Source organism: Syngnathus acus, chromosome 4 (assembly GCF_901709675.1).
Source record: "Syngnathus acus chromosome 4, fSynAcu1.2, whole genome shotgun sequence".
NCBI classification, from domain to species: Eukaryota; Metazoa; Chordata; class Actinopteri; order Syngnathiformes; family Syngnathidae; genus Syngnathus; species Syngnathus acus.
Window position 1 is genome coordinate 421,038 of NC_051090.1, and position 25,525 is coordinate 446,562.

The following is a 25,525-nucleotide window of genomic DNA, read 5'->3' on the forward strand; positions in this document are numbered from 1 at the left end:
AAAGCTGCACTAGTTTGTATTGTTATTGAAAAAATACAAACAAGAGAAGATTTTTTTGTTTCAGAATTTATCACGCACTGTTATACTGAATATATTATTATTATGATGATGATGATGAAGGGCTCCAAAATTCGAAAGAAGTCGAATTGCTTTTCTTCTGTTTGGCCACTTGGGGTCGCTGTGTCCATTGGGTTTGGTGTGGAAGTCAGGCGTCAAAGGGAAGCTGATTGGTTAATGAGCCGCCATCTTCTTCGCTGATTGGCCACTAAAGTGTTGGAGAGGCGGTAATGACACAAGTGGGAGAGGAGAGGAGAGGAGAGGAGAATCCTTCCTTCCTTCCTTCCTTCCTTCCTTCCTTCCTTCCTTCCTTCCTTCCTTCCTTCCTTCCTTCCTTCCTTCCTTCCTTCCTTCCTTCCTTCCTCCCTCCCTCCCTCCCTCCCTCCCTCCCTTCCTTCCTTCCTTCCTTCCTTCCTTCCTTCCTTCCTTCCTTCCTTCCTTCCTTCCTTCCTTCCTCCCTCCCTCCCTCCCTTCCTTCCTTCCTTCCTCCCTCCCTCCCTCCCTCCCTCCCTTCCTTCCTTCCTTCCTCCCTCCCTCCCTCCCTCCCTCCCTTCCTTCCTTCCTTCCTTCCTTCCTTCCTTCCTTCCTTCCTTCCTCCCTCCCTCGCAGCAGCGCATCACAGCATCCGTCAGCCTTCTATGCACGGCCGTGCGTGCAAGCGTTTCTCTCGTTGACGATGGCGATGTGCGGAATCCTCAGCAGTGCATGAGCGGGATATTGCTCGTGACGATGGCAGAGGACTGGCGGCTACTCTTTGGAGTCATGCTGCCCACTTTTACGGGCGTTCTTCTGGGCTTCATCACTTCTTCAGTGTGTGCAGTGGAAGGTAGGTAGCAGCGCATTTTCTCTCGTCTGTCAGCAATTTGCAATTACACGCTACTCATTTGACACTTCAACCTATTCCGTTGTAAGATGATGATGTCTCATTTTATTCTGGAAAGTAAAGCAAAGCAAAGCAGTGACATTGCAACTTTCAGTCGATCATGTTGTTCAATTTTTTCTCAAGCAAGCAGTAATTAGACAAATGTTCCTTTCATTCCCATAATGTTGTTTGTCCCCTCTAATGTGTATGCACACACTGGTCCCAACATAAGCTACACAATCTAATGACAGAGCTTTATGAAAATGTATTTCCTTATAAAGATAAGACTGGGGGGAAAAAAAGAAAATCGGTGTTTATTTCTTTTGCTTAGGTTGGTGTAAAACTGCAGTGCAGCCTATGATCAGACAGACAGACAGGCAGGCATTGCTCATGTTTTTTCCCTCTTATGTAGTGAAATAAAGTAAGTCCAATACGAGCAAAGCCTAACATGGAATGCACTGCAGCTTTGTCTAATATTAGAGACACCACCTTGAGATTCAAAAGGATAATTGTAACCTGCAGCTTCTGTGATGAAAAATCAGCCAACATTGCAATGGAAAATGTTCTGCTTGTACGGCTGGAGAGAACACTGACATTTAAAGTAGTTTACGTTTGTTGATCAAGTCTACCCACAATGCAACCTTTATCTATCAATTCCAAAAGCTTCATGTTCCAAATTGAAGATGACAACTTAATCATTTATTGTGAATATGATGTATGGTTGTTGATTTCAAAACGTAATTAAGGCAACATTGAGTAGAGTAGAGTAGAGTAGAGTAGCGGCGGCGGCGGCGGCGGCGGCGGCAGCCTGGAGTGCTGCCATTCATCAACAACAGCAACTAGGTCATCTCATACCGTTTGCTGTTTTGCTTTGTTTTTGCTATTTGAGGCAAGCTTTCCTTTTCTTGGCTGTCCTTCAGATGATTTGGAAACAAACAGTTGACCAAGATGTAAATATGTCATATCACCATTTTTCCTCCCAAACTCTAAATACATAGATGGTTGACCGTCAAAGTTTGAGTGCGAATGGTGGTTTGTCTGTTTGTGCCCTGCGATTGGCTGGCGACCGGTGCAGGGTGTTCCTCGCCTGCTGCCCAAAGACACATCCGCCCGCCACCCTGGTGGTGAGGATGAATATATCACCATTATTTATGACCAACATTGTCAATTATGGCATTATGGCTAAGAGTAAACAAAGCGATTGCACCACTGTCTATCGTATGAATTTGTTTCATTAGTTGTATGTACGTGTCCTGGTTTTCTTCCACCCATCCCTGCAAAATCCTGCGTCCTTGTGCAGCAGCAGCAGCAGCAGCAGCAGCAGCAGCCGCCCGTGGTTTTTGCACATCTTCCCACTGCTGCTGTCTTAAATAAAAGTGTGAGCCAAATCCTCTGTGGTGTTCTAATGGTGTGTGTAATGACAGACTCTGGCAAGGCTCCCCCATTAGAGCACATGAAAATGCATTCGGGAGGTCTATTTTCGCTCAGCACATCACCGAGTTTGCGTGTGGGAGCCGCACGCGGCTTCGAGGAAGAGGTGCAGTGTGGCTGACGGCGCCTTGTTATGCCATTCCACTTGCCTAATAAACACATGCAAGGGCTAAAGGGGCTCCATTTTGGTCGAATAAATGAGCTACCTCCGAGTGTCAGGCTTGCACCTTTGCCACAAAACATGACAGACAGTCGCAAAGATGATTCATTCCATACTGCGGGGTACAAAAGAAGAGCTCTGCACACAATGGCCTATTTCATCCTCTTTTGAACAAGGCAATACATATTTGGAGCAGTACCATCCGTGTTCTCCAGGGCCGGGCCGCTTATTAAAAATGATTGATCCGGCTCTGCAATCGGTGGACCCGACTTCTTTCCAGGATTGCGCATTTTGCGCAGATGTGCCCGTGTAACACTGATTTCAAAGCGGTGATTTGAAGCACCGTGATCAAAAGTTGCAATTTTGATCCTTTGCCTTTGAGTGTTCAATTCATTTATTTGTGTGTGACTGTTTCTCTCGCATGTTGGAAAGGGACTTGGGCAGCTGAGCAGAGAGAGACGCTGGCTGGCTGGCTGGCTGGCTGGCTGGATGGATGGCTGGATGGCTGGATGGCTGGCTGGATGGCTGGATGGCTGGATGGCTGGATGGATGGATGGATGGATGGATGGATGGATGGATGGATGGATGGATGGATGGATGGATGGATGGCTGGCTGGATGTCTGTCTGTCTGTCTGTCTGGCTGGCTGGCTGGCTGGCTGGCTGGTTGCGCTCCAAAAAGGAGAACAGGTGTCCTCTCGCATCTCCCGAGACTTTGTTGTTGGCAAAGCATTCTCTTCTGAATTGTCTTGTCTGTTCAAGGATTGCCGTTTACAGATTCACTCACCATTGCATCTCTATTGGAAAATATGCAAATGATCAGAATATGAGAAAGAGAATGAATGGCTGTTGAAGAAAGACAAGACACGACACACCCTTCCCCAGAATATACACACATACTACGTAGTGTTGTCTTAGCTAGTGTCATCTATTCCTAACCCTTAACCAGATTTTTATTTCTGTGTGATTTTTCCATAATGGGGCAATTTATATGTAAACACGCATAAATGAAGAATCAGTTAGGTCAGTTGTGTTGTTGAGTGGAAAACGGCACTCACTGAAATTCATCTTCTTCCCCCTAATAAACATACTCACCGGGCACCTCCGAGTGGACCCAAGTGGACCTTGACAGAAGCGAGGCCCTTCGTACACGTCCGTACAAATGCTCTGCTCTGCTCTGCTCTGCCTGCTCATGCTCGTTCTATTTTCATGTAGCGACACGTTATCAGTGTGACAGACACATAGCCCGAGTGGTCGCTCACAAGATCCTTAACACGCTTAAGCTTTCATTCCAAATATGAAATCTGTATTCTCCTTCAGCATTTTGAGTAGTACGTTTGTTTGTGTTTTGTCATCAGCCCCAGAGCAATATTGACCTAGTAGTTGTGGGCTTCATGCACTGAGACGGGAATCATAATGTGTGTCTTGTATTAGACACACCACTCGGTTTCCCAACAAGACACCTCCAATGTTAACTGCGATGTGATTAATGAGTTCTGCTTGTGTGAAAATATTTCCTTAACTCTGAATTTTCACATCTTTGCCGTGAATTTTCACGCAACTTTTTCATGGCGCTCTACTAATTGATGATTCATGTCCGTTGCTGCACAGAAATTCATAAAATATTCAAACTATTGAAAATTCGACAACTTCAAACACATTTGAACAAATCCAGTGATGCTCTATATTTGGTTACGTTCTCTCTTGATTTTCTTTTTTTGAACAAAAGTCATTTCTGGGCTTTGGTCAAGTTAGTTGTTGTCACGGGCGGCGACATACTTATTCCAAATTTGGGCTCTGTGGGCATTCTGGACTTATGATGATCAAGTTGATTTGTATAGCCCTAAATCATGATGGTGATGATGATGTGTTACTTGTGATTGGGCACGCTGGCAGCCTCTTGTGTTGTGGGCATATGGTCTCGCAGAGCCATGCTGGATGAGGACGCCCGTGTCAACAAAAGGGAAAGGAAAGGAAAACGGGCGTTGGATGAGTCAATGATGTCTGTGCAGCACTGTGTCAGCCGTAGCGATGAAGAAAATAAAAAGAAAAGATAGTGACACCAAAGGATGATGTCGAAAAAGGGTTGCATATCGCAGTGCTGTCAATCCAGGGTCACCGTGAAATGCACTTCTCCAAATGATTACTGTAAAAATGATTTCTAAGCTGCTATTTTCGGAGGGTTATGCAAGTTCTTTTTGGCCCAATTCTGCAGCTGTTCCTCAAAAGCAGGGCAGCATTGAGTGGGTCGGGGGAATGAGAATGCAAATTGGACTTGGGCAGCATGCCAGTCAAAATTCCATCAAAGGTACAAGAAAAGAGTTTAGCTTCATGAGAAAACAATCCATCTTTGATTGCCTTTTTACTACCTTGTCATTTCATTGCGCAACTTGTCGTGGCCGCCTTTGCTTTCTTTTCCATTTGGACTTTGCTTTGAGAACTTCCATTAGTTCTCTGTTGTTTGGCTGGCACACAGACAGAAACCATGACAACAAACACCTCGTGGAACGGCTGGGGACGAAACGTGACAGATTCAGACTGCCCAGAGCCTTTTGTGATGATACTGTGTCACTCACTCACTCACTCACTCACTCACTCACTCACTCACTCACTCACTCACTCACTCACTCACTCACTCACTCACTCACTCACTCACTCACTCACTCTACTTGAAATGGTCAACAAACATCTGTGAGGCTTTTAACATGTCATCATGGATCTATTGATGTTGTTCAATTCTGCCAACACACACATCTCCTGTACATCCAAAGTAATTGGCACTCATTTGGTTGAGGGATGCAAGGCTAATTAGCATACCATGATCTGATGTTACAATTTCCAGCAGCACTTGGAGATCACAGCCAGTATAAGAATACAATTGGGTGGGCAGCTGTAGTTTGATGGCTTCCTCGCGGGCCTCAACAAGCTTTTAACAGCCCGAGTGTTATCGTAGCAGAAAGATTTACCCGCTGCTCCATTAAATGGTTTACATTTCATGTCGTGTCACAGCATGGATTGTGGAGGTGTGGCTGGCTGGCTGGCTCGCCTGCTGGCTGGCTGGCTAGATGGCTGGCTGGATGGCTGGCTGGATGGCTGGCTGGCTGGCTGGCTGGCTGGCTGGCTGGCTGGCTGGCTGGCTGGCTGGCTGGCTGGCTGGCTGGCTGGCTGGCTGGCTGGCTGGCTGGCTGGATGGCTGGATGGCTGGCTGGCTGGCTGGCTGGATGGATGGATGGATGGCTGGATGGCTGCAAGCAAGCAAGCACAGCCTACAATATGTCAAAAGTAATTAGGCTGGTATTCCCTATTCTGCACAAAGAAATGTGTGCTGTTACTTACAATGATGATTCTAATAAACCCATGAAACACAAGACTACATTTGGTTCTCATTAGACTCAAAGAATATTGCCTCATTTGTAAGCACACCTGAGCAGGCAGGTTTTTTAAAAAGCTCGGAATGGTGCATTTCTAGTATTGGCTCAATTCTGTTTTGGACACCGTCAGTCGGGAGAGATTGTCGCTCTCTGCTAGAACAGGATCAAAGGAACGAATGGATTTTGTTGTTGTTGTTGCCGTATCGGTTTCAAGCCAAACACACTGAAGACCTTGCTGCTTACTGCTCTTCAGTCTTCAGATGGCATAGTGATGGTCCATTCCAATTCCTGGGAGAGCTTGCATATTCTTCTTCTGCTAAGCAAGCCCTGAATTCAAAGCCCTCTTTGACAATAGTAGTACTATTTCTTCTGTTGAAATTGTACCGTGAATCAATCTCCCATGAATTTTGTAGAGCAACAACAAAGACCTTAGGAATGAATGGCCAAGGCGAATACCGAGAACTGAATGAATACAAAAGCAGCTGCATTTTTGTCATGGAATGTTTGTTGACAAGACACCAGTGAATGCACTGAAGCTACAAATTGGATGGTGACAATTGTTACTGTTTGAATAAGCTTTGCTCTGTGATTTCTGATCGTGGAATACATTCGGCGTGACAAACATTTCATTTCCCCAAATGACCTTCATTCTCCAAGGAGAGCTGGAAAAAAAAAACTGATTCTGCTGTAATTAGGCGAGCTCACTGACAAAAAAAAAGAAACACCCAAAGTGAAGGGGGGTGGATCAAAGAGACGAGTGAAGTTGGGGAGGCTGTGAGGAGGAAGGGAGATAATGAGAAGCAGGGTGACAGCATGAACAAATGCACGAGCAGGGGGAATCAAGCGGCTTGTTTGCCTGCGGCCCGCCGGCCGGCCCGCCGCCTCTCAGTGTGATGTCGTTCTCTCGCCGTGTTTCACTTCCAAAGGTTGGATGTTGGGGGCTTGCGTGATGCACAACGTATGTCACTTGAGCGCATATTAGTGCCGTTTCGAAGCAAATGGATTGGCTTCAAAATACTTGAATGGAAATGGCTTTTTATATGGACAAGGGGATACGGTGGATTTTGCTTGGATGATACGTATATTTATTCCTAATGGCCCTTTCTGTCCTTATTTGTTGTGTTCCAGATACAGTGATGGATACGAGGACAGCAACAGCTGAACTGGGCTGGATATCGTTCCCTGCCAATGGAGTATGAGCATTTTGTCTTTCTTTGGCAGATGGATACTTGAGCATGAGTGCGCTTGTGCGCCGAACGAAGGCTGAATAGTTTGAATACACTTTAGAATGATCTAACATTGAGATGAAACGGGATTAACACTATTGCAATCATGCCAAAAGACAGACCAATGTCCTGAAAAAAACCCAATCCAATCATCGTTTGGATGATACTGATATTGACACGACAAATATAGTAGCTGTTGATTCATCTTCAACCAATCAAATATTTCAATGTAGTGGGGTCAGATGAAAATATAAAAAAGTGCTCGGTGACAACCTACAGACACACGGCTTTTGGATTTCTACTCTATGAAATCTTGGCGCTTCAGACCAGGGCTAGGGAACCACCAGAGGCAGGCTGTTGAGGCTGTTTTTTTCCCCCCCCCCCAAATATATGACTAATAAATCCGTACCGAATGGGGAGTCGGCGGGCGGCAGGCACGCTGGATCGCGGCCTCCCTGTGTGTTGCTGTTAATAGCTGCACAACACGGTGCAGCGCCGAGCAAGACAAAATATGCAGATGAAGAGAACTCGCTTCAATCTAGAGCAAGGTTGAGTAAAGTCGCTAAGCATTTTGCTTCTCCCTCCCATCTGCCTGCTCCCATTTTGCCATCCATCCATCCATCCATCCCAGTGGGAGGAGGTGAGCGGCTACGACGAGAACCTCAACACCATCAGGACGTATCAAGTGTGCAATGTGTTTGAGCCCAGCCAGAACAACTGGCTCCTCACCACCTACATTGACAGAAGGGCGGCGTTGAGAATCTACGTGGAAATCCGCTTCACTGTACGAGACTGCGCCTCCATCCCCAGTGTCCTTGGCTCCTGCAAAGAGACGTTCAACCTCTACTATTTGGAAACCGACAGGGCCGTGTCAGAGGCCGTCCGAGGGGTGGAATATTGGGCCAATGCCCCCTTTCTCAAGGTAACATCTTTCAAAGCTTATGGCGGAGGGCCGGAAGCCTTCACCACACCACACCACACCACGGTCGCTTTTGAAGTGACGCTTTGCTTCGGAAGCCCTAAGCCTAACCCATGCGGCTAAAAGATCATGCAAATAACAACGCAAGTGCTCCAAAAAGTCAAAGTCTGCTTTAGTGTCAATTTCTTCACATGCCAAGACACACAAAGATCGGATCTTCCTGCTTTTTCTGCTCGTGTCTTCCGCTACAACAGGTGGACACCATCGCAGCAGATGAGAGTTTCTCCCAAGTGGATTTTGGCGGCAGGTTAATGAAGGTGAACACAGAAGTTCGGAGTTTTGGCCCACTGTCCAAAGGAAAAGGCTTCCATTTGGCTTTCCAGGATCTGGGAGCTTGTATGTCCCTTCTTGCTGTCCGAGTTTTCTACAAAAAATGTCCCAGCATCGTTCAGAACTTTGCTTACTTTCCAGAGGTACGGAACGGACCCAGTTGCTCTTTGGAATTGTCTTTGGTGACATCCTTTGGTGTACTGTGTTTTCTTTTTTCTGCGCAGACGCTGACCGGAGCAGAATCGACGTCGCTTGTCATTGCTCGAGGAAGCTGCATCCCCAATGCAGAGGAAGTGGATGTGCCCATCAAACTTTACTGTAACGGCGATGGCGAGTGGATGGTACCCATTGGCAGCTGTAGCTGTAAGGCGGGTTATGAACCAGACAATGACAACTTGTGCAGAGGTGAATCTTTCTTTTTATTTGATAGCTCCGAAATGTGCCTGGAAAAAATGAGAGGGAGGGAGGGAGGGCTTGTAAAAAACCCTCCTTGTGCCTTTCTACACGCGTACTCGCTTGGTAAAGGGGATTCTGATTGGGATTCTAAAAAGGACAGGGAACGCATGTCAACTCCACACAAAGATGATATTTCCTCCCAAGGCTTTGAAGCAGACGTGCTAACCAGTATACAAGCACGCTAGCACCTACGGTATTACCTTTTAAGTCCCTGCTTGGTCCATTAAACATCATCAGTGATGCATGCGCCTCTCAAGGCTGGCGGAGAGCAGAGGAGAGTCATTTCAATATGAATGCTCTCCCGAAATTCCAGTTTTTCTGCTTATGAATGAATAATCATAAGCGCAGACAGATTCTCAGATGTATTTTCGCTAAAGGAAGTAACCCACGCCACCCCACCCCACCCCACCCCACAGCAGCGCAGCCTTGGCACCAAAATACTCTTCATTCTCTTGTGTTTCTCATTTGCACTGCCTTTTTATCTGCCCTCTTTCCCCATTTCCTCCTTCAAGTAGTTCCCCTCATTTCTCATTTTCTTTTGAGACTAATCCATTGTGTGTGTGTGTGTGTGCACATTTCTCTTGGTGTGTGTTCCTGTCTGTACATGTGTGGTGAAATGATAAGTGAGTCTTTTTCATCCCATACTAATTAGGAAAGTGCAAATGAGTTCTGTAGCATGAGAGATATAGTAGGACAGTAAGCAAAAGGGAAAGTGGTAAAAGAAGCATTTTAAGGTCACGTGTGGAAGAATGAATCAGTCAGTTGGTCAAAGTCGCTAAACCTGTAGTAATTCCTCACTCAGGGGTTTGCATGAAGTGCCACTCACTTTTGCTCAAATGCACTGATGAGCGAGGTTACTGTCGTGGCTTTTGCTGTATCTTCTTTTTCGATGACGCCATATTGATCCTGGCACAGACAGATAGAGCAAATGGGCTAGTTTAGGTGTTTAACGATTTAATGCAGCGCGCGCACGCACGCACGCAACAATATCGTACTGACTCTAACAGAGACGTGAAGCGCTTTCCAACTGGGCACATTCATTTCCACTTCTATAGTGGTTGTCCATTTCATGTGATACGTAGATCATCGAAAAGAGCAAAAGCAAAGGCTGCCGCGACAGGTCATACATAGTTGGACGCGTCTTTGAATGAGCTTCGAAAGCCAGAGTCTGTGTCTGTGAAGACGACGACTAATGGCTTGCGCATGTTGCCACGGTGACGCAACGCAGCCAGTGCATACCAACTTGTTGTCGAATCAATGACCTTGACAAGCCAGATGTCTGTCGGCGGCCTATTCAAAGGACATTGAAGATCGAGATGGATGACTTCAAAGTCATGTTTGTGTGGAATATTTGTAACTTTGGTATTGAATGGACTTCATCCAACTTGGGGAAGATGTGCACTTTCCAATGCCTGACGTCTCCTTGATAGCTCAAAGAACCGCCGTGCTCTTGTTCATCCGCGTTTTTCAAACCTTTCTCCATTTCCCTAATTGAGACAAACACAATCACATTGAACTCTTGAATTTCCTTTTGACTAAGTATTATTGAGCTCCTACAATCCTCCAAAAATCCACTTGAAGACACTTTGAACAACAAGAGCGATTATACTTGGTACTTGAAATGGAAATGGGACTGACGTTTGACAGCGACCATCTACAGCAGGCACAGCACATCCAATATAAATGACAGCGCTGCAAAGTTGGCTTTGAGGAGCTTCCACACATTGCCGCAGACAGAGCATCAACTGAGTGAGGAACCAGATTCAAAGTTTTGGTGCCATTTTGGCTTTCCTAACAAAGTGCTTCTCCCCAATGGCTTGAAGTGCTCAATTGCTGTGGAAACATTTCATGGCAAAAGCTACCGAGAGTACCAGAGTGTAGTCTCTCCTTGACTGCATCTTCTATGCCATGGCCTTTTTCATTGCTGCACTTTGGGAGCGAGCAATGGGAGACAAAAAAAACAATTGGAAGGGAAATTGACCAGAACAGGGCACTGCACTGCTGGCTATTGAGTCCCACGGTTATGTTGCACGCTGCGTTGGAAACAATGGGATATTGATGCTCTCACTGCACACACTGCCTTCATTGCAACATATTTGGCATGGAAGTCACTTAGTACTAAGTTGTGAGAAGCTGCGTTTTGAGCACAGTTTGTTTGTTTGTTTGTTTGATATCTCCTAACAGCCTCAAATGGAGTCTGCTATTTGATTTGGCTTTCATGAGTCCTTCAAAAGCAAGCCTCCAATCTTATCCTCCATTACAACGCTGCTATTTTCTGAGGGCATGGCGAATCATGAAACAGCACGTCTGCAGTCTGACTTAGAAAGTACTTGTTGCTCCCAACCTGTTCCTCCTGAATGATGAAAAAATGCAAAAATCGTCTTTAACTAGTCATCGATGCATTTCAACTGAAAGGGTCAAATGTTTGGAATGAGCACATACGAAGCACTCTGACCCACAAAAGAGGATGAAAGCTATCAAAGTCTTGTGCTGTCGCTACCCCAAAAACACATTTGTGTCTGTTCGAAATAATGTGCACTCACCAACAATTGCCCTTACAAACTGCTCTTTGCTAACTTTGTTGATTTCATCTTAACATTTCCAATCTGCTGGCAGCTTGTCCGCAGGGCACCTTTAAATCATCCCAGGGGCCCGGATTATGTCAGCAATGTCCACTCAACAGCCGCTCCACCATCGAAGCGGCCTCCCTTTGCGGTTGTCGCAACGGCTACTATCGGGGCGATATGGACAAGCCGCACGACCTGTGCGCCAGTAAGTCCCTCTCCGCGGTAGCGGCTCATCGCACGTCTTACTGAATTTGAAAAAAATGGAAAATATCCCAATGACCTCATGTGCAAAAAAAAAAAAGAAACACATTTAAAATCAGCATCAAAAATGTATTAAGGGACATTTCAAGAGGCCATCTGTGATTAAAATGTGCACTGGCCTTTCATTGAAGTGAAGACGTGTGTGTGTGTGTGGCTGCATTGCTATGCAAGACGAGGAGCAGCCTTCGAAAGGCACTCTCTAGCGCAGCTCCGCTGAGACGTGGTGGAAGTAGGTTGAGACGTGAATCATTTCAGTCTGTCTCTGCAGCCAGTCACATTGTGCATGCGTGTATCTCCTCTCCTCCAGCTTCCAACATTTACGTATGAGGGTGTGCGTGCAGGATGTAAGTCGATGTGTATATATCTATCTATCTATATCTTGGGATTCTGCAGCCCAAATGCCTTTTGTAGGCCATTGACAATGCAAAGAATGGGGAATTTGTTCAGATGGTCACGTCCTGGCCGACCTAGATAGCACTCCATGGTTTTTAGGGAATTTCAAAGCCGGTTCATGTACAGTTCACTTTCACTGCTCAACTCGGTGCTAATCCTTGACCGTTGAAAAAGTCCAATTCCAGACTGAGGAAAGAAACGATGGCGCATTCTGCTGTCATCTTCCCCTGGTTTCACTTGTATGCAAATGATTTGAGTCAGCAAGTTAGTCAAATTTGGCCTAAATGGGAGTCTTCTCACGCACTAACATATACAGCTCATGCATTTCATCTTTGGCAGGCAGGCAGGCAGGCAGGCAGGCAGCATGCGCATATATGGATGCTTATGGAAGACAAATCTGGTTTCCAACGATTTCTTTTTTCTTCCCAATCTTGCTCCTTCTCCAGGCGTCCCTTCAGGTCCTCGTAACTTGGTCTCGGTCGTTAACCAGACGTGGGTGCAACTGGAGTGGCATCCGCCGCGTGACGTGGGTCATCGCCAAGACTTGACCTACAACGTGTTGTGCCAGCGCTGTCACAGTAGCGAGCGACGGCTGTGTCAGCCGTGTGACGACAGCGTGGCCTACGTTCCGGCTCGGAGGGGCTTAAAAGGAACCAAGGTGGAAATCAGCAAGCTGCGGGCCCACACCTCATACGTCTTTGACATCGAGGTTTGTTTCGTGTCACCGTGTAGCAAAAGACATCAAGCCTTTAATACAGCAAGCAGTGCATTCAATAATTGTCACGCCCGTGCCAGAGCGCGCTGGGCCGGCCGGCGACTTCCCTCAGCCGCACCCCTTCGTCACCGTCATGTCTGTCACCTGCTCCCTCTCGTTGTCTCATGTATTTAAACCCTGCCCGCCCGTCGGCGTGTTGCTCCTTGTCGGTGTCTACTGTTGTGTTCCGTCCCTGTCCGCGCCCAGTGTTCCTGCCGTCTGGTTTTCCCTCGCTCTGTCTGGAGGCTCACGGTCAGAGTTTTAGCCTTGTCCAAGTGGACCTCGGTCGGTCGGTCTGTCTGTTTGCTGGCCGTGAGTCTCTCTCCCGTCTGTGTCTTGGGACTCCCAAGCCACCCACCGACCGACCTGCCTCCCTTCCAACTCCCTTTCCCTTCAATAAATCCCGGTTCAAGCTGCATTTGGTCGCCCTGGCTCAAAACATTGCTGACAATAATAGCGTAAATGGTAAACGTGCTGTTAATTTAATTGTACAAAGCTGAGTTTTGTTTATTTATTTCAAGCAAAATGATGCACTAGAGTTCTCGGATTAGAAAATGTGTTTCTCATGTTATACCTCATTGAAATGGTGCTATTCTACAGGCAGTAAATGGAGTTTCCAATAAGAGCCCTCATCCTGCCCAGCAGGTGTCAATCAACATTACAACCAATCAAGCTGGTGAGTGCAAAAGCATTGTGTGTGTGTGTGGCCATCTGTGGGGTGTGTGTAATCGTACCCTGGGGCAATGTGGATGATGTGAGTAAGGGATGGCTGAGGGGGGGGGTGGAATGGAGCTGCAGCCTTTTAATTCATAAAACATGTTCAGCTCAGCTTGTCATCGCTTTCCCTGTGTGTTGTTCCGGCAGCTTTCATCGTGCCACTGCCTTCCCCTTAGTTCTTGTTCTCTTTGACGCCTGCCTGCCTGGCCCTACCCTCCTTCTCAGTCAGCCAAGTGACTGTCCCATCAAGCCTTTATTGAGACAGACTCGAGTCAATTTCAATTGAAATGTTCCAGCGCATCTCCAGTATCCCAGGCTCATTCTTTCTCAATAAGTAATCAATTGTCTTCCTTCTGAGCACATCTACTGTCGTATCTAAATCTCCTCATCCCATGAATGTTTTAGCATTCAACCAAAAAATGCCTTTCTTTTTCCTCTATGAGGGAGGGAGGGAGGGAGGGCTTCTAAAACCATGCCCAAATACTGAGCCTATGCCAGGAGAAACCATTACGCCATGCAGTGTACAGAACGATGACGTCGACATATTGCCTTTTCAGTTTTCGTTGGCTCGTTCTGTCAAATGAAGACAATTTGACAAACAAATCTCAAGGATTAGAACAGCCTGGCAGAGGCATCATGAAGGTGGATTTCATGCACAGTCTGACATCATGAGCCCCCCCAAAAGCAATCAGTCAATTGTGTTATGGATTTTAGCAATGCTTAGAATGTTTTTTTTTTTTTGGTTTTGCCTTTGTTTCTCATGCACACACAGCCACGAGGTGTTTCTATTCCATGTCATGCAACGTAAAACTCCCAGCAGCAAAAGCATAAACCTGACCATTCCACCATGGCCAACAGCCAGTGGCTGGCTCTTAAAAGCACGATCTGGCTCCCCCATTAGTGGCAAGCGCATAACATCTTGTTTGATGTCTTTGCAGCATTGTTGTGTGCTAACTGTGTGCACTTGTGTGTGCATTTGAACAGCTCCCTCCGTGGTACCCATAATGCACCAAGTGAGCTCAACCTGCCGCAGTTTCTCGTTGTCGTGGCCGCCCCCTGAACAGCCCAATGGAATCATCCTGGACTATGAGATACGATACTCTGATCAGGTAGATTTGGAAGGTTCCTGTGCTTTTTCTGTCCGCTTTGTCCGTACTGCTCACTCCTGCCGATCCATTCCGATCAATCAAATGGGGACAACCAAAAGACCCAAACGCAGCTCGCTCATTTGAACTTGCCATCATCTGATTGCGGGAACAAATAAGCGGTCACGCCTCTACTGGCATGTACAGAAAAACAAATCACTTTGAATACGCTCATTGACGACAATATGACTCGCTGTGTGTAAGGGCTCATCTTATCTCTTGTCAGAGCTCTGACAACATACTACGTCGTTATCACATGTATACAGTCTGTCATCTATTTGGCTAGTATTTAGTTCATTATCATTGGCTGATATTTGATGGCTTCAGTATGCAGTGCCAAAGTGGAATTAGGAACTCGGTCGGCTATTGGAGCTAAAAGTGAATGCTTCTTCAAGTGATGGATGGAGTCATTTCATTTGATTTTGGCTCTCTTCATAGATTTGAATTTCATTAAGAAACCCACACACAGTTAGGAACATATTGAGCTGCTTGGTTGGATGTCTTCTCACTTTCATGAGCACAAGTTTAAAGGGATGTGATTGAAGATGCACTGCAGGAAGCAAAGCTGGCGTGACCTCCATCTTCCAAAGAGCACGAGCATCTAGGCTTCAAGCAAAATATGAATGAATGAATGAATGAATGAATGCATGCTACATTAGTTGTGGAAACGACCTTTTTAGGTGGCTCTGAAGAAGCAAAACACTAAAACAAAAGAAATCAACATGACAGTAAACGGGCAATTTGGAGCGGTCAAACATTTGTGCTTGATTTCATTTCATTTCATAAGTCTAGTGAGGTACGACGTTAGAACGTAACCTTCATACTGCCAGCAAAGCACATCTGATGTCAATTTGAAAAAGCAAGAGAAACTAGCGGCAAGCTGTCAAAACCACGGTTGAATGTTTAATTATCATTTCACTGCTTGTTCTTTTTCAATTCATTGATGACAATTTCTTTTCTCTCTTCTCCATTTCCACCTGGTCAAGCCCTCCTTACTTCCTCATCCGTTGCCTTCACTCTTGTAGATAACGAGGTTTGAATTCCACAAATGTAATATGGCACAGAGTGGAAGGAATTTTTTTTTTTTTTTCTCTTGCTTATCTCTGGGTACCAGACCTTCCATCCCAGATGGGGGCCAGCCTAACCTTCCCTCTGTGGCAGCCCCCACCTCACATTAAGACCCAATTTCTGTGGTCACTTCCAATTTTATAATTCTTAATTTTTCACAGATAAACCTTTATCGGCAAGCATATGCCCTCATTTTTCATTTGTATCCGGTTCATTGTTATCGCTCGTGTGTTTGGAAGGAATTCTTTGCTCAATTATCTCATGTGTAATGACAAGCTTGAACAATAAAGGCTTCCATGTGTTTTTTTTTTTTCCGGCAGTTCTAGTATTTAATATTCGAGCCCAAATTGCTTTGAGCTCATTCTACATCCCCGAGCCTAATTTGTTGATATTCCCTTTTTCCCTCCGTCTTCTCGGCCTTTTGTATTCATCCAGTATGATTTCCGCCCCCATCGTGACATCATCTCTATCATCTTGTCCCCTTTTTTGAATTCCTCACCAAAATAGTGAGCCTTCCTGGAAGCAGAGCGCTAGCGTGTGGTCTAGTTGGGCTTGAACCGATTCGCCCTGGGCACTTGCTTCTGATATGTTATCAACAAGATGGGCGCTAATGGAAACCGAGGTTTTTCAGATAAACGTGTCCATTTGGACTCTTTGGAATTCTATCTTAAATATAAAACTGGAGAAAAGGGCCACAACAATATTTGTGGAGCGGGCTCGAATTGGATTTTCAAATCGACAAATGAGGTGTTTCCTGGAGGACCGTTGCAATTGCCCGCAAATGATTAGAAAACAACCACGAATAGCTCTATCGAAGAAGAAAAAAGAGGTGTACACATAGAAGATGAACATTCCATGCAAATGAGGTCAAAGACAGTGCTACTAAGTGAGCGATTGAAATACCTGAATATCAGTTTCCAAAGCAGAAATTCTGAATCCCAGTTATCAGCTGTACTCTAGTATGTGCAGGCAAGCTGCTTTGTCAAGGCTACCATTTAGCAATTTGTCACGCAGAGTCTCTGCTCTTTGCAGATACATACATACATACATACATACATACGTTCCAGGCCAGGACATACGCCAAAGCATGGAGGACATGATGGGATGGGATGGGATGGAAAGTTCAGCCAAGGGTGAATATCCTTCCTTCCTTCCTTCCTTCCTTCCTTCCTCTGCAGTCTCAACCGTCAGAGTCCAACAGTTCGCTAGTTTGGAGCCAGACCCCCGGTGTGATTCTGGAGGGGCTTAGGCCGGGTACCGGCTACGTGGTCCAGGTGAGGGCTCGCACCGTGGCCGGCTACGGAGCCTACAGTAAAGAGATGCTCTTCCAAACGCTCACTGATGGTAAGTGTGTGGGTGGATGGATGGGAGTGCTGTGGAGGTGTGTGCCCGCCCGCGTGCGGAGGAGGAGGGAGTGGGATATGCATGCACAATCATGGCACGTGAGAGCTTTCGCCAGATTGGAAATCAGTCTGCAAAAGTGTCAATTTACCTAACCAACATTCTTTATTCATAATATTAATATTAGGGTTCCAACAATTCAGTGCAACAATTGAATGAACCCCATTTGGATGTTTTTGCAGAGGAGTTCAAGTCAGACCTTGGACAGCAGCTCTCCTTGATTGCAGGCTCCTTAGTAGGCGGAGTTTGTATCGTTTCTCTGGTAGCCATCGTCATCATATGTACCAGGTGATTCACCCCTAAAACCAAATGCACTTTGCCACGCCATTGGCTGCCTGCCTGCCTGCCAGTTGAAAAGAGTGACCTGACCGTTGCGTCCATTCCTAAATGTTTTTTCCTGTAGGAGAAGGCAGTTGAAAGAAAGTGCCTTTGGTGACAAGCTGCAGCAGTACAATGCTGAGGGAGGTAGGAGCCATCACACTTTTTTCTATCATATGAGCGCAAGACTGTTTGATGATATGGACGTTTTTTTTTTCCTCTCTCAAGTGTAAAGCTGTGCTTCTCCTTTGTGTCATTAGAGGTGGCGCTGAGAAGTGACATGTTTAGTGGTCCTACCCCCACGGTGACCTTCCCCACCATGTCTGATGGTCACAGTTCACCGGGGGTCAAGATATACATTGATCCTTTCACCTACGAAGACCCCAACGAGGCTGTTCGAGAGTTTGCCAAGGAAATTGATCCCTCGTGTGTCAAGATAGAGGAAGTCATCGGTTCAGGTAAGCATGCAGCGCAGACCTGAACCGACCGAGGTGGTTAACGCGAGCACGAACGGCGAGTATCGTATTTGTTTTCTTCTTCTTCTTCAATGACTCGCGCGTTAATGTTGGCAAGTTCCACCGCGTACGTACAGTCTTCCCAATATATGTATGTATGTATGTATTCCGAGGCCACATTGGCAACGCTTGTTGCACCTTCCAAGAGACAGCCTGTCACTTGAAACAGCAGATAAGACGAGACTAAATAAAGCAATTTTACATGTCAGTGAGCATGAGGCGGGAACAAGCCATTCCAATTATTTTGCTGTGCTTTGAAGTCGAGAAAAATTTGCTTTCATTTATGCTGGAACATCCAGCAAAGGATAACAAGTTGTGTCAATGCTGCTGCTGCTGCTGCTGCTGCTGCTGCTGCTGCTGCTGCTGCTATCGCTGTGGCAAATTGTGGTTGATGTGTTGCATAAAATTGTAATTTTGTATTTTAGCAAAGTGAAACTTTGACAAAGAAAGCAAATAAAATTCCAATAAAAACCTAAATCCTCTCAGGGAGCTAGCATGTATGGACAAACGTAAACATGCAATCATCCTCCTTTGCCAATGAGTCAACACATTTGTGCTCAGCCCGACTAAAAATAATTCCAGCACTTTATATCAGCCATTGAGCATACGTGTGTGTGTGTGATACCGAGAGAAAGGCTCACACTTTTAAGAATTGGGCCACAATCCAAAACTATATTCTCTGTAAGAAAAAACAAACCCAACCACCTTTATTCTCTTCCAGGAGAATTTGGAGAGGTGTACAAAGGGCGACTAAAGCCTGTGGGCAAAAGAGAAATTCCTGTTGCCATTAAAACGCTGAAGGTGGGCTACTCTGAGAGGCAGCGGCGGGACTTCCTGTCTGAGGCCTCAATCATGGGCCAGTTTGACCAACCAAACATCATCAGGCTGGAAGGCGTGGTCACCAAGAGTAGGCCCACCATGATCATCACCGAATTCATGGAAAATGGAGCTCTTGACTCATTTCTCAGAGTAAGTCACATGCATTTGTTTATTTATTTGTTTGAATGCAGCCAATCATTAGTATTGGTATCATGAGTAAGGTCTGTGCAATAGAATCATATCAATATCATTATTTTGATTGATTGATTGATTGATTGATTGATTTTCTGGGTCAAAGAAACTTAGGCACAAAGAAATACACACATATTGAGAAACAGATGGCCAAGGAAGACCTTAGCTGCTTTTCCAGAAAAAGACAAAAGAGAGAAATAAGCTCCTGCTCTGTTCTTCCTGCCAGCACGCCGGCCGGCCGTCCGTCCGTCTGTCCGGTCGTCAGTCCATCCGTTTGATCCCCTTTCTAGGCACTGCTAAAAACGGAAAGAAAACTGTTTGATGCTCAGTCCTCACACTGTGATCTCTTTTGACTCACCATTCGTCTATTGACACATTCACTCGCTCCAAGGCTTTGTGTGGTGTCAAGGTGCTCCACGTTGTCTCGTCAGGTTTTTTGCTTTAGTTCCCCTTTTTCTTTTCAGTCGTCGTGGGTTCTTTGTCCCGGTGTCATTTAGTCACTCTTGGTTTGTAGTCTGTCAAGTCAGTAATGACCACTCATTCTTACCTTTTCCATTTCCAAGACATCCGACTTGTATTCATTCGGGTCCAGCCTCATTTCATCAATCAAAATGACACATGACTTTTCCTTGATTTTCTTGAAATGCAGCACAAAGTGCTGTACGGAAACAAATGTTTCAGCATACGCATGCTGCTAAGTTGTTGTGCAGATGATGGCAAGCGATTGCTCTTTTTGCACCAACCTGCTGACTTTTGCTTAAATGTACTCGTTAGGCACGCTGACTGTTTTCACCTGTCAGACCTTCTGTTGTGCGGAAGAGTCGAAAAATACTCGTGTCTCGCTGTGTGCTCTTGCAGCAAAATGACGGGCAATTCCCAGTCATCCAGCTGGTTGGTATGCTGAGAGGCATCGCTTCTGGAATGAGGTATACACACATTTACGGATTTCTGCTATTGCAAGCCGTTCCAGATGAAAGCTTCTGCTTTCTTTTTTGAAATGATTTGGTTGTTCTGTTGAATGTCATTTCTTAAGCAATTTGATGTGGTGATCACAGATACGTACGTACATCATTTGTTGTGCACACATCAGCAAAGTCAAACAGCCAGTTGCAGCATCCGTAAGAACGCCCCGTAATCCTCTCTACTCAATCAGACGTAGTACGTAGTGGTTGGCGAGCCTTAAATCCCATTTCAGGCAAAGATAGCACGGAAATGAAAACACACAAAATCCCATGTCACTTTTACAGCGAGCGGGAGATTCCTAATCAATCACGTGGCTCGCTCGCTCGCAGGTACCTGGCCGAGATGAGTTACGTTCACAGAGACCTGGCGGCTCGCAACATCCTGGTTAACAGCAACCTGGTGTGTAAGGTGTCTGACTTTGGCTTGTCTCGTTATCTGGAGGAAGATACTTCGGATCCCACATATACCAGTTCACTGGTGAGCGCACACACACACACACACGCGCTTACACAGTCTACATTGATGACTGTATGATGTGCTCTGTGTTGCTCTCTTCTTCTTCTTCTTCTTCTTCTACCTCTCGTCTCAGTCATTTGGAAATGGCTCCAACTTAAATGCGAAATAGACTTGACCTGTATGGCACTTTTCAGGGGGGGAAGATCCCGGTGCGGTGGACCGCCCCAGAGGCAATCGCCTATAGGAAGTTCACATCGGCTTCAGATGTTTGGAGTTACGGGATCGTCACCTGGGAGGTCATGTCGTATGGCGAAAGGCCTTACTGGGATATGAGTAACCAAGATGTGAGTTGCAACGTGGCCTCTTCTATTCTGACCTGGAACAATGCAGTCGAGCTGTGACAGAGACAGTAGAAGGAGAGAGGCATTTTTATTCTTGCAAAGGCAGCGCATAATGATGAGGAAAGGATGTGCTAGCACTGCAGCTAACGAGCCTATTAAGTATGCATGAACCTCCTGAATCGCTGCACAAGTCACACACACACATACCACGTACGTATGTATATCTGCAGCTCGTGCCGCAAAATATTTCCAAACTGAGGGGACAGAATTGAAATTGTCAGTGGGGTTAGCACAGGTGCTGTGTTCAGCATGAATTAATCATGAATCCACAGACCTGTGATGTTGCTACTTTGAGTGACAGCGATGCGTAGAGTGATTCTTTTAAAAAAAAAAATATTTTTTGGTAACACATAAGCTTAAGAAATGTGTCAGGGTCACTCGGAGTTCACCTTGAGCGCAAATTCCCGCTGCAATCGTGCCGTGCCGTGCCGTGCCGTGCGGTCGTCTTCCGAGTATTTTGACGCCGGCTTCTAACTTCACATGATGAATTTTAAGCAGTCTGACTTGTGCTTTTTCAAAAGGCAGCTCAAAAGCTTCGAGGCAAATGCTATCAAAGAGCCTCGGGGTAGGCGGAGGGAGATAAAAGTGGCTTTTCCGGCTCAATGTTTTCACGAGGAGACGACAGTGCAAATACGTACACATCTTGTATTGTTGATACCCCAAAAATCTCAAACTGCTTTCAAATCTGCAAGCGTCCATTCAACGCTACAGTACCTGCTCAACATCAGACACAACAGCGGGCCGAGATGAATATTTATTTTCATTTCCTCTGTGATTGCAAACAGTATACCAGCATGGAAATGGAAATATCTGAACTCATCTGCATTTCTTAATCAACAGTTTGGAGCAAGTCGAAAGAAAGTGTAATGAACAATTGAATTTGAATCATGTCTTTTGATTTTCCATGACTAGCCCTCTCAGCTTAATGAAGCTTCTTCCTATTTGCTCCGTGAAGCAGTCGTTGTATTTTTTCCGCTCCTCTAGATGCCACTGTAAGAAATGCTACTTAGTCAGTGTCATCAAATTGCATGATTGGGAGGATGCACTCAGCTACTGTCAAAATGTCCCAGGTGATTAATGCCATCGAGCAGGACTTCCGCCTGCCGGCTCCCATGGATTGTCCGACAGTTCTCCATCAGCTGATGCTTGACTGCTGGCAAAAAGACAGGAACGCTCGACCAAAGTTCCCGGACGTTGTCAACATGTTGGACAAAATGATCCGCAACCCCGCATCCCTGAAAGCTGCCAGCAACAATGTTGCGCCAGGGTGAGTGAGGGCAAATGTCAAAGCATTGAAATGGCCGAATTTTCTTCTACCTTGACATCTCTCCTCCTCGGCCGCCGCCGCCGCCGCCAGTCCTTCCCATCATCCTTTGTTAGATGGCGGTGCTCCAGATCTGAGCCGCTTGAACTCTGTGGAGGAGTGGCTGGCTGCACTGAAGATGAGCCAGTACAGAGAGTCCTTCTTGGGATCGGGCTTCACCTCCTTGCCGCTCGTCACCCAAATCACGGCCGAGTACATCTTTCTTCTCTTTTCTGCGCCGTCTGGCCCTCTCGGCATGCGTCAAGCAAGCGTGCATCTTGTTAGCTGGAGATCTGGGAGGGAGGGAGGGAGGGAGGGAGGGAGGGAGGCTGCTGGCTGGCTGGCTGGCTGGCTGCTCCATGCGTGCATCTGTCTGCCATTCAGCGCCGTCTTTCCCTTGCCTGCCTGCCTGCCTGCCTGGCTGCTCCCTTTTGTTATCAGGGTGCAAATGAATGGCTCTATTTTCAAAATAACGATGACTCCTTTGGGTTCCAGCAGCGCTATTATCCATTGCTTATGCTCAGAATTCATATGTTTGCTTCTGCTGCTGTTTGCAGTTTCTTATAGTGTATTTGCAAACGTGGAATAGAATACGAAAAAATGTTCTGTATAACGCACTGCAGTTGCTCTTCTTGCTGATGAGTTATTTCCGAGACTGACAACGTAAGCTCACACTTCTTTTTGTTTTGTCAGAGACCTCCAAAGGATCGGGGTATCTCTTGCCGGACATCAGAAGAAAATCCTGAAAAGTGTTCAGTCGCTGAGGCGTCACATCGATGAGCAGTCTCCTACTGAATCTGTTTAATGGCCAATGTTTTTTGGTAAGGGCGGTGTGCTCTACTTTTGCACGTGTACATGCCATCCCTCCCCTCCCTTCCTCTTCCTCGCCAACGCGGTTCAGACTCTGCTCTGCTCTTCTCTTCTCGCTTCCGTTTCAACGTAATGTCTCGATGGAAGTGATTAAATGCAGGGTGAGCAGCTCTTCAAGTGGTTAAAAAGGTATCTGGTCTTTACAAGCCCTGATCTGCTCTGACCTGCATAAAAGCCCGTTTCCGTTTGCCAACTTTTGAAGTTTGATTCAAGGACAGACAGCGCCACCTTAAGTAGCCATTGTACAAAGATGCTAGGGAGGGGGAAATAGGTATCTCCAAAGAATAACCAGTGGTGTCAACGAAAACCTATCCAAAAAGCACATTCTTGTGTGAAAAGATGAAAAGTGAGAACCCATGGTTAAGTGAGACTGTGACCATCTTCTTTCTCTTCATATTGAAGAATGTGTACATATTATGAGATGGGCTGTTTATCTGCCAATTTGTCTTAGGACTGTGATTACTGTTCTTCACAATGAGCTGCTGTGTTTACATGAACAACCAAGTTTGACATGCATTTCCTGGTCTCTCCTTTTGATCATTAAAAGAGTCGATCACAGCTTCCAAGCCATGGCTGGCCTACTTGAATCATTCATTCAGAGTACCGTTGTTCAAATCAGCACAAATACTCTCGGAAGCCCAGAGAGTATGGGAAAGACACATTCAGTACAAGATTATTATTTTATTTTTTTGGGACATGCACAAGAGCAACAGACAGGCCACAGTATACAACTAATGTATTCAAATGAGGTCTTCCTGTTGTGCACAAAATGCAGTGGATGGCAAAGTCTTATGCCGTTTAGCTGCAATAGCGACACTCGACAGGAGCTCAGTCATTTCTTTAGCACCTGAACATGTCGCATGCGCAAATCAAGTGACTTTTGTACTTGTGTGGATGATGATGATGATGATGAAACCTTTGGATGAGTCTGATTGTTCTACTCACTGCTCATCCCATGGGACATTTGTGAGCGAGCGATGGATGGATGCATGTGGTCTGTTTTGGAAAAGCAACCGCTGGCAGGCAAATCCAAAGCCTTTAGATCTGACAATTGTGTCATTTCAACTTTTCAACCAAGAATACGGGCAAGGCCCATTTTTTTTCTCCTCCTCAAAGCAGCAAGATCCACACAGACTTTGTTGGATAACTAACAATTGAGGAACCCTCTCAATTTGCTGCGACAGCTGCAAAGGCGAGTCTCTTCTATTTTCTAGGAGAAAGAAATTGGAAGTTGTTATTTTCAATAGGTTTTGTTTTCGCATGACTGAAATCGGTGTTTTGTCAAGCACCACTGTTTTTCACTGCTTTGTCTTTTTTTTGTTAATATCTTGCAAAAATGGAAAGTACGGAGTAGGGAAATCTTCCACCAACAATGTGATGAAATACAAAACAAAACCATGACATACAAGTCAATAAATGCTCATTGAGCATTGGGAAAATACAAAAATGGTGCCAAAATCATTTCTTTGATGTCATTCAATCAGGTTGTCAATCCTCAAGGGTATGAATGACCTCTGACCTCAGGAGCACAATGAATGCTCCAGGGTCGTCCTAATCAGGCAGCCCATGATCATTCATCTCAGCTGGTGTGTTTTTATGATGAGATCCACTAATATCACTTTTGGACTGTTTATTTTTTTCAAATTTGTACCAGTCTGATCAAACATGCTCTCCGGATGTGTTATGCCTTCTCAATTATTTATTCCAACTTGCTATGTTGACTGTCAAACTATTAAGGATGCACTGACACCATTTGTTGGTTTCTAATTTAAAAGATGAACAAATCGAGCCGAGCCGAGCCGAGCCGCCGTGTGTTTTCATGTCAATAACTCGAGCCATCATTCAAGCATCACGTGCCATTGCCAATAACACTGTACTATAATGGCTCTTTGCACACTCCTGTATATTATGATGCCGGCGTGTAAATGGGTGTATTGTACATACTTTGTGTGCTGTTCAGTGTACCTAAAACATGTTTGGTGAGTGCAGGTTTGTAGATGTTATCTTTTTGGAACCAATACACTTGTAATGCACTGTTGATCAATAAAGTCAATCAAGCTGTCTTTTTCAACAAACTGGGACAAGACTGCATTCATTTTTTTATGTCTGGCATAACAATAATGACTTAACCTTAACCATGTGAAGATCTATGTACCTGTCGACTCCAGATGCATCATGTTCACAGTGCCTTTCAAGAAGAAAACATCTGATGACGAATGTGCGTGCGTGCGTGCGTGTCGTTGCAGGCCTTGGCTCAAAATCTAAGGACTGACGGCGTAAAGCAAAGCCTGCTCAGGCGTGTTTGTGATGACAACATAGAGCATGCTGCATGACCTCACCAAGGAGGGGGGGCGGGGGGGCAAAACAAATCAATGATACAGGAGGAGAAGGAAGCACTTGCGTTTTGTCTTCACCACTATCACAGGCTATTTTTTGTCCATCGACAGTTTCTCCAGAAAGTCCCTAGATAAATAATTAACAGCCTTGTTTCTGACCGCGCTCTACATTTTTCTTTTGGGGCATCATTACTGGTGAAGACAAGAGGAGAGGAGAGGAGCTTTGTCTCAGTCTG

General features: G+C 45.7%; 1 protein-coding gene across 6 annotated transcripts; it reads left to right on the forward strand.

Moving 5' to 3' along the window:
- Positions 1-651: 651 nt before the first annotated feature.
- Positions 652-25,028, forward strand: LOC119121854 (ephrin type-B receptor 1-like). Of its 6 annotated transcripts, none has more exons than XM_037249856.1 (20): positions 652-883; positions 7,008-7,072; positions 7,737-8,027; positions 8,279-8,497; positions 8,579-8,759; positions 11,427-11,582; positions 12,478-12,740; positions 13,386-13,461; positions 14,487-14,611; positions 16,894-17,059; positions 17,299-17,404; positions 17,520-17,581; positions 17,695-17,892; positions 18,671-18,918; positions 19,819-19,886; positions 20,253-20,400; positions 20,574-20,723; positions 21,851-22,047; positions 22,138-22,296; positions 22,777-25,028. In XM_037249856.1, the coding sequence occupies exons 1-20, from the start codon at positions 763-765 to the stop codon at positions 22,886-22,888; spliced, it is 3,111 nt and encodes a 1,036-aa protein (XP_037105751.1). In that variant the 5' UTR covers positions 652-762; the 3' UTR covers positions 22,889-25,028. The 6 variants fall into 6 exon arrangements, with proteins under 6 accessions (XP_037105751.1, XP_037105754.1, XP_037105757.1 ...); XM_037249857.1 differs by lacking the exon at positions 652-883 and adding an exon at positions 3,390-3,660; XM_037249858.1 differs by lacking the exons at positions 652-883; positions 7,008-7,072 and having other exon boundaries at positions 7,904-8,177; positions 8,234-8,497.
- Positions 25,029-25,525: the final 497 nt, after the last annotated feature.